The sequence below is a fragment of the Zeugodacus cucurbitae genome, chromosome 3 (assembly GCF_028554725.1).
Source record: "Zeugodacus cucurbitae isolate PBARC_wt_2022May chromosome 3, idZeuCucr1.2, whole genome shotgun sequence".
Classification (NCBI taxonomy): domain Eukaryota; kingdom Metazoa; phylum Arthropoda; class Insecta; order Diptera; family Tephritidae; genus Zeugodacus; species Zeugodacus cucurbitae.
Genome location: NC_071668.1, coordinates 41531612 through 41541413, shown reverse-complemented (window position 1 = coordinate 41541413; position 9802 = coordinate 41531612). Strand labels below are relative to the sequence as shown.

The 9802-nt window shown below is 33.5% G+C and overlaps 1 protein-coding gene across 1 annotated transcript; it reads left to right on the top strand.

Moving 5' to 3' along the window:
- The first annotated feature begins 412 nt into the window (after window positions 1-412).
- Window positions 413-7249, top strand: LOC105219450 (importin subunit beta). Its single transcript, XM_011195583.3, has 6 exons — window positions 413-631; window positions 2213-2306; window positions 3954-4195; window positions 4259-5287; window positions 5735-6661; window positions 6724-7249. The coding sequence occupies exons 2-6, from the start codon at window positions 2249-2251 to the stop codon at window positions 7123-7125; spliced, it is 2658 nt and encodes an 885-aa protein (XP_011193885.1). The 5' UTR covers window positions 413-631; window positions 2213-2248; the 3' UTR covers window positions 7126-7249.
- The last annotated feature ends 2553 nt before the right edge of the window (window positions 7250-9802 follow it).

Below are 9802 nucleotides of genomic sequence, written 5' to 3'. Positions count from 1 at the left end.
TAAACGGAGCGAGATATCAATTTGTTTATTTTGGGCTAATTTACCTAAAAGTGAATTCAAATCTTGGCGCCCCAGAAACTAAAATCTCCCCTTTATAATTTATACCGATCGGAGTTGTCAAACCCCGACCTCCAAAGTAATCGGAATCGTGCCAACGTTGGCTCTGCGCAGAGAAATTCAAATATCACATGCCTTGTAGATCTGCATTGAGGTGTAGAATTTAAACTGTCAAATCAGTATATTTTTTTCTGCATACAGAATTCGGCACATTTAATTCCGGCATAAATTATTGTGTCTTGCAGCGTTTGAAAAGTTTATGGAGTTCAGACGTGATATGTTTTTGTTTCCAGCCATATTAATAAATTTTTTATTTGCTTTTACGGAAATCGTAAGTCTATTTCACTGTAAGGCTTTTATGAAGTAATTTGATCGATGAGTGGCATCACTATAGTTTTCAACATTCCGTGTGTTTTTGCGCGAGTCGGTGTCTATTTGGAGTTGCAAGCTTTGTCATAAATTTGCGAAGTATATAATATAGTCAGTTGTTTAGAATCTGCATCTGTATATTATATAGCCACGGTAGATAACCAAAAGAATTAACTAATATATTCTCAACGATAACAACGAGTAGGTAAGTAAATTCTTCAGTGAAACCATAAATTTTAATCAAGTATAATTGAATATAAACTTGTAGTGCTGGTAACAAATATAAATTTTTGAGAAAGTCAATTAATAATGTAAACGTTTCTTGGTATAAACGAGTATGTAAAGTGTATTGGGCTTACATCCATTGTATTGATTGTATCAATAATTAGTTTTGAAGTCATATCTCTTAAAATTTTTGTAGCCGATAATAGTGCAAATCCAATAGACAAGTTAAACTGTAAATATATGGAACATATATCCCTTTCTGTCACATGCCATACGCTTTATTTCGCTCCAACATTCTCATCTTGGTCTGAGGTCAGCGTCCAATTACTTTCTCCATGTATGAGCATGTCTACCAACGCGCCTTGCAGGTATGCGTAAGCAGTGTCCAATCCACCTCAACTTACGCTTAAGAACTTCAAAGCGCTGTGGATATTGTTGCATGGATGTACATAGTGATTGACTGAAGATTATATTCAGCCAGTAAATGCGTAGTATTCTACGTAGACAACAGTTGAAGGATTGTACTGAGGAAGGAAGGATTGTAGTCATAGCGAATCCTTGGCTGTGACATTCCAAGTTTCACAGCCATACAACCAAACAGATTTTATGTTAGAGTGAAACAAACGAATTTTTGTTCGAATGGATAAAAAGGTGAAATTTCCATATATTTTTAAACTTTCCAAATGTTTGTTTCGCTTTTCCGATGCGATTACCTATATCCTCAGATACATACTCTTCGTTAAAAAGTAGTTATTTATTAAAATATTATTGCTTCGTTCAATACCTGAGGAATATATCTAAGAAGATTTTGTTTTTAAGACCGATCTATTGAGACATTTATGAGAAATCGTGCTCAGCGACTTTAAAAATTGTTTTGAGAAAAACGGTTGTGAAGTTTCAAAAGCACTTCACTAATTTTCTTTTCAAGTACAACTGGTGTTGCCGTCCATTCTTCCTTCTCGTGTGCTTCCAAGCGCTCTCACGTGGGAGATGGAACAATTTTTGGACTTATTTTCCATGTAACTCTCAGTTACAGTTCTTAAGGGCACGTAATGAGTGCCGCTGTTAGTCCAGTTCTTACTTTATCTACTTTCTAACTCTCTGACGTGATCTTACAAATTTACGTATTTTATCGCAAATATTTAAATTTTTAATTATATTTGTTTTAAACTCATACTTAGAACATCGATTCAGAACCAAATACCACACATAACTTATGTTCATAACTCTGTTTTACTGCAGCTTTTAAGGTTTAAATACCTTATTAGTATATTGGTGCTTTGATCAGGAATCATTTAGAAACGAGACGTATTTGAAAATCATTACACAGTTTGCTCAGAAATAAATATACTTTGAACCACATAGTAATTAGTGGCTTCGATCGCCCTATTAAAAAATAAAAATGGCATTTACAGGATATGACATGGCAAAACATCACCTTTGTGTAGTAATCTACAGATCGAATTCAAAAAAATGCATTTATTATCACAATAAGATTTTAATACATCTATGTAATTTAAATCTAACAAACAAATATAGTTAATAAATATATATTTTTCAGATCGAGAGGAAAGGAAATTTTAAGCAGCAGTTCAAAATGAATGCCCAAGTTACTCTTCATTTGACCAGAGTTCTAGAAAAAACAGTATCGCCAGGTATGTAAAAAAAGGTCGGCATGTAAGGACTCACTTCTTAACCTTTGCATAGATGGTTATGTAAAATAGAAAAGCTATTAATGTCAATATATTAGGAAATGCATAGAACAACCCTAGGTTTAAATTTTACGTAGCATTGCTCACTGTGTTACGTTGTATTGTTTAAATTTAATAAATATTCTTGAAATAATGACAAAACATGGAAAGCCATTTCGATTAGTTGCCATTTACATATACAATGGATCATCTTAAGACCTATTCTGCCCCAGGGAGTGGACCACAAGTTATCTGGCCCTATGCTGTCAGCGCACAACTGTGGCTATAGCCTCAACCTTACCCCTAGGGAGTGGCCAACTTAGGGCCTCAACGGCCTCAGGAGCTCAACTAGGCAGCATGTTTCCCAGTCTGATAAAAATAAGTATATGATTCGTTAATTTTGCTATGTGGGTGTAACTTTTGTTAGTGTGTTTATGTTTTTGTCTCTAAAATCCCCATTTCAAACATAATTTAGTAAGCAATTGTCTTTACATTTTCGCAACTCGCCAATTTTGACGTAAATTATTAATATTCGCGGTTTCGAGGAAATTGGTTATTAAAACTTTATGAATGCGTATGTATATTTGTAATTATGTATGTCCTACCCTTCATACTTTTTGCTATATATTTTTTAATAATTTCAAAGAATTACATAGTTTTCCATCTCTTTCACGATGTATCGTTTCACGATTTCTTGCACAAATTTAAATAACACTGCCAAATACTTTAAACAGTAGTTGCACCTACAAGTAGACCTGAAATTATACTCCAGCAGTCCAATGTTTAAGTCCAAAATTTAACATTATAGTGACATAAACAAACTAAACAAACGACAGTCACAACCGCATTGATAAGACTTCAATGTGGACTATAGCCGATAATTGTGAATCCCCCTGACGTAACAGTCATTACAAATTTCTGGCTGCACTTCATTCACATATCCGCAAACATAATCCGTAGTGCTAAAGCATTTTAGTGGTTTTAATTCTGTGCAATTGATCTAATTGTAAACCGTAAGATGATAGAGAGAGACATATTACCGCTCGGTCGTGATTTGGCGACCGTTGTTAGTTTTTTAATTTTATCTAACACCAACGCTTGCAAACAAGCAATAATCTAATAATTGACTTACTGCTGACATTACTATTGATATTAAAATAAAAAAGCGGTGTATAATAGTACATAAATACCCTCTGGTGATGCGGTGATCAAAAAAAAAAATAATATATTTTGCTTAATGTTTTTTATACTAAAACACTTAAAAAATGGAAGATATGCGGTGCAGCGAAGATATGGTCACCGTAATTGCGTCTTAACCTATCATATCGCTAAAATTTTTACGTTACTTTTACTATTATTGCTGGTCTTGTCTCGTCCATCATGCAACTAATAATGGTTTCCCACTGGTTTTATTGAGACACGGACCCAAAATGTTGTCATAGCACTATGTTACATTGCAATAACAACAAGAAAAAACCTTTTCTGTGGAATTTGTAAAAACGTTTGAAGTGCAAATAATTTCGACTATCTCATTATATTTATATATTAATAAGGAAATAACGAATTATTTTTATTTTATTTTATTTTTTTTTTTTCATTTTTAATTCTAAGACAAAAATGAGCTCCTATCAGCAAAAAATTTCTTGGAGCAAGCAGCGGAAGAAAATTTACCCGAATTTTTAAAAGCATTGTCTGATATATTGGTTACTATTAGCAACAGCCCAGTAGCACGTATGGCTGCAGGATTACAACTTAAGAATCATTTAACAAGTAAAGATGAAACTGTTAATCAACAATATCAGCAAAGATGGCATCAGTTTCCAGAGGATACGCGCGAGTACATAAAAAAAAATGTATTTATTTTTCTACATATTTTTATTTTATACATAAATAAATCATACTATTTGTATTTCTAGATACTCGCTGCTTTAGGAACGGAAAATACTCGACCTTCTAGCGCTGCGCAATGTGTTGCTTACGTTGCTGTAACGGAATTACCGTTAAAAGGATGGCCAGTTCTAATTCAAGCGTTAGTCAATAAAGTTGTTGCTGATGATTCCAGTGAAATAAACCGGGAAGCTGCTCTTGAAGCTATTGGATACATATGTCAAGATATCCGTTATGGTGTTTTAGAACATCAGTCGAATCAAATATTAACTGCTATTATTCATGGAATGAGAAAACAGGAGCCCAGTAATCATGTACGACTCGCGGCAACAACCGCTCTACATAATTCATTAGAATTTACCAAAGCCAATTTTGAAAAAGATTTGGAAAGAAATTTTATTATGGAAGTAGTTTGCGAAGCAACGCAATCTCAAGACTCCCAGGTTTGCGTTGCCGCTCTACAATGTCTTGTTAAAATTCTAACTCTTTACTATCAATATATGGAGCCTTATATGGCCCAAGCTTTGTTCCCCATAACTTTAGAAGCAATGAAATCTGAAAATGACCAAGTTGCTCTACAAGGTATTGAATTTTGGTCCAATGTCTGCGATGAAGAAATCGATTTAGCAATAGAAACTCAAGAGGCGAACGATGCAGGTCGTGCACCTATTCGAGTATCTAAACATTACGCTAGAGGTGCTTTGCAATATTTAACACCTGTCTTAGTTGAAAAATTAACAAAACAAGATGAATGTGATGATGAAGATAATTGGAGTCCAGCTAAAGCTGCATCTGTTTGCTTGATGCTCTTAGCAACTTGTTGTGAAGATGAGATTGTTCCGTATGTTTTTCCATTCATCAAAGACAACATAGAGTCACCTAATTGGCGTTTCCGGGATGCAGCTGTTATGACTTTCGGATCTATCTTGAGTGGCTTGGAAACTAATACACTGAAACCTTTGGTAGAACAAGCAATGCCTACACTTATACATTTAATGTACGATGAAAGTGTGATAGTTCGAGACACAACCGCCTGGACTTTTGGACGTATATGTGACGTAAGTTTTTAAGTTCGTAGATTAGCTCTATAATTCTAATTTAATTTTAGGTATTAAAATGTATGGTTGTAATTTTATATTTTAGAGTAGATCTGCCGATAATTTTCTGTTTAAGGGAAAGTATTTTATTTTATATTTAATTTTTCGGAGATTTTCTGGTGTACAATTAATCCTAGAATAGAAAGCTTTTCGTTGCCGTTATAAAAATATGTGAATGAAAGATACACATATTTGAGTATGTAGGTGTATGTTTTTTTATTTCAGCATATTCTAGGTAATTAGTTTTTATGCAATTAAAATTTAAATGCAATTCAATCATTTTACTGCTTAAATGTTTAAAAATATATCGGCTTTTCGCGTCAATTTCAATAATTTAAGCAATAAAGGGTTAGTGAACATATAACTCATTAAATTATGTTAAACATTTCTTAATGTATACTTTTTCAGATTGTTCCAGAGGCGGCTATTAACAAAACATATTTGAATACTCTTCTCGAATGTTTTATTAAAGGCTTGAAAGCCGAACCACGTGTCGCTGCTAACGTCTGTTGGGCTTTTATAGGTTTATCAGATGCCGCTTATGACGCAGCTGAAATTAATGAAGGTGAAACTCCAGAAACCTATTGTCTATCACCATTTTTTGAGTATATTATTACTCAATTGCTCGAGGCAACAGATAGGCAAGATGGTACGCAGGCGAATCTGAGAGCTGCTGCTTATGAAGCACTAATGGATATGATTAAAAATTCCCCCCTTGATTGCTACCTAGTTGTTCAGAGAACAACTATTGTTATTTTAGAACGATTGAATCAAGTTTTACAAATGGAATCACATATTGCTAGTCACAACGATCGCCACCAGTTTAATGATTTACAATCTTTACTTTGTGCTACATTACAAAGTGTTCTTCGAAAAGTACGTGAAGAAGATGCCCCTCAAATATCTGATGCTATAATGACTGCACTTTTGACAATGTTTAACTCCAGTTCTGGCAAAACAGGAGGCGTTCAGGAAGACGCATTCCTAGCTGTTTCAACTCTGGTAGAATTACTTGGTTACAAGTTTGTCAAGTATATGGATGCGTTTAAACCATTTTTATTTATGGGTCTAAAAGCTCACCAAGAATATCAAGTGTGTTGTGCTGCCGTTGGTTTAACTGGAGATATATGTCGGGCTCTAAAGCAACTTATTATTCCATACTGTGATGAAATAATGGCTTTGCTTCTTGCAAACTTATCGGAGCCAACACTTCATCGTAGTGTTAAGCCGCAAATTTTATCAGCATTTGGGGATATGGCTTTAAGTATTGGCAGCGAATTCGTGAAATATTTAAGTGTTGTATTAGATATGCTCAATGCAGCCTCACAACTTCAGGTAAATTCAATTTAATTGTATATAATATCAAATATATTTGACATGTTTATTCTAAATTTTAGGTAGATTCAAATAGCTATGACATGATAGAATATTTAAATGAATTGCGAGAAAGTGTATTGGAAGCCTACACAGGAATTATTCAAGGACTAAAAGGAGTAGAGCAGCAACCACACCCTGATGTATTCCACTTAGAGTCTCATTTAGTTAATATAATTGCATTTATAAAACGCATAGCTGTTGACGGAGATAACTCAGACTCAATGATAGCAAGCGCAGCTGGATTTATTGGAGATTTATGCACTGCGTTTGGCCCAAGGCTCTATCCAATGTTAGAAGATGTCACGATAACTCAGTTCTTAGCCGACGGTAAAAGATCGAAGGCAACACGTACAAAATCATTATGTAATTGGGCAACAAAAGAGATTAAAAAATTACGTGACGGACAAGGGATTTCCCAGTAGAATGGAACTAGGTCAGATAAAGTAAGATTATTTAATTGTTAGAATAAAATATTCCATGATATGTAAGAATTTCTTATTGTGCTTTTGACTAAATAAGATCTTGTGGATGCCACTTAAAGCTAGATCATGCTTTGACATTATTTAGGCAGTTATTTCTTTGTGTTTTGTGAAAAGCGTATTGAATTAAGAGATATGAAGAATCAACTAATATTTAAAGAGGCTATAAAAAGGTGGAAAATGTGGGTATATATAATATAATCATATATGCAATTTGTCATAGTTTTCGAACTATGTAAATGCTTTACAACGAGGATATACAAATCTATGTCAATTGATCTAAAATTGTGCTTCAGTACTTTTAATTTTATGTATGTTTTCGTTATAAACAGCGGGTGCAACGAATATTTTTATTTTTACAATCCTGTAGTGACAATAGCCGTTTGGCAACGGTATATCAAGGTATACTTTATACATTCCTAGTGGATATCAATCACAGACAATGGAGTAATCTTCGAAAATTCCCGTTAACTATTATTAGCATCCTTTATAATAGTATACATAAATATCAAAATCAGTTTGGAATTCAAATACATTAACCCATTAAATCCCAACCATATGTAACAGCTTTTTTTTAATTTATGTATAAGGCGTTTATTAAAAAGATGTAATTAATTCTCTTAAAAAATAATAGCTGAAACATTTTAAGAAGTGTCCATTTGGATCTGTACCCAAGCATGTACAATGTAATAATCGGCCATATTCCCGTTGTCGTTATCGTTTTAAAACGACATAAGAACGCTTATTTGGCATTTCTGTTGGCGTTATCGACATTTATCGAAAATAAATTGAGATTCCCCAATTTGAAGCGAGTATAAAAACGACATAGAAACAGTCGTTTTTTGTCGTTGCTATAATTGAGAGCGACATAGAAACGACGCGGTTGTTTTAAGTAATATTTGAAGTGAAAATGAAAATTCCAAATCGGAAACAGTTTGAAATTTTAATTTCTGAAATGGAAAAATATCCTGCATATGCCAAAGACTTTAGAAAAGGGATAAAATCTTTTAATTTCGATTTTTTGGAGGGATATTTAAAAAAAAAAAAAATAAAACCATTCGCACCGCCATCCCGTGTCGGAAATGGTTGGCATAAAGTTAAGGGGCCTAATCATGGATCCGCAGCGAATTTGATTTCGAGACGATAAAGATTTTCGATCGAAAATGTTCATGCAATCATTGATTCCGTCGATAAACTGCTTTACCACAAAGTGAGAACGTAAAACTGTTTTATCGACAAATGCGATAAATTTGAAAAAGTGTCTATGCTTTTTGCTTTGTTAAAAAAAAAATAATACTGACATTTAACTATTGAGAAATTTCTTCCATAAAAATATTTAATTCTCCTGAGGCTCTTTAAGAAAATTCTTTCGCTATTTCGAGTGGGCAACTTTATAACATTTTTAAACTTTTAAACATTTTTAATTTATTTTTGTTAGTCCGTTTTTGTCTATCGTCTCTAAAATACCCATTTAAAACATGACTTAGTCCGTCATCAGTAATTGTTTACATAAAAACTTCCAAATGGTTTATTTCTTTTACATTTCCGCAACTCATTCACTAACGGATATATTTCGAGCAAAATTTTCGATTTTGCGGATTCAATGATTTCGTAATATGCGACATCTATTAGCAGCGGAATGTGTTTTTTCGAGTCGATAAGTGAGTTCAATGTGATCGTAAATTTTATTTTCGATACGGATTCAATGATTCCGACGTAAAATTTTTCGATCGAATCGAACCATTTTTCGATCGAAACGGATTCAATGATTAGGCCCAATAAAATTTGCATTTTTATATCTAAGATTATATTTAAGATATGAAATGTCTTAAAATTCAAAATGAAGAAATAATGAAACACAATACGTCCGAAGCTAGAGCAACAAGAGGAGAAGTTAATAAACAGATACCACTATCTCCTTTGGAAGAAGCTATTGCGAAATTGATGCGGTTCGGTAATTAGCTGGACCACCAGGTAAATATGACATATGACAGGCATGAGACGCTGGAAGTATCACATATTTTAGAAGAAAGTTTTGGTATACACGCCAGAACTCATCTTTCCAACATATCACCAATAAAAAAATCATACAAAGAAGAAGAAGACTAAATTTGTTGGGCAGATAAAAGTTAGTGCACCAAGTACAGTGATACCGTTTTTTAGAGTCCATATACCGAACGCCGTTGTTTAGAGTCAATAGAGAATAACATAAAATCCATTAAGAACTGGTTTAAACATGTGTATCGTTACATATGAGAGATGTTTTTATAGGAAAAAGAGCGCCTTAAAGTATACTATATAAAATATTTATAAATATGTTTCGATAACTTTTCTTTGGCGTTACGATATACTTCAAGAATACGAATATAGGAACGAAACGACGATAAGAACGACATCGACTTGGAAACGACATCGACTTGGAAACGACAAAGACAATAGGAATAGGGCCGAATTAGGGGTATCTATGTAAAGTTTCAGATATATAAAAAACAACAACTGATTGTGATGTGCGACAAATGCCACTGTATTTTCATACATACTACAAGATTGTCGCAAATGCATTTAAAAACAAGTAAGGAAAGGCTAAGTTCTGGTTTATCCGAACATTTTATACTTTTGC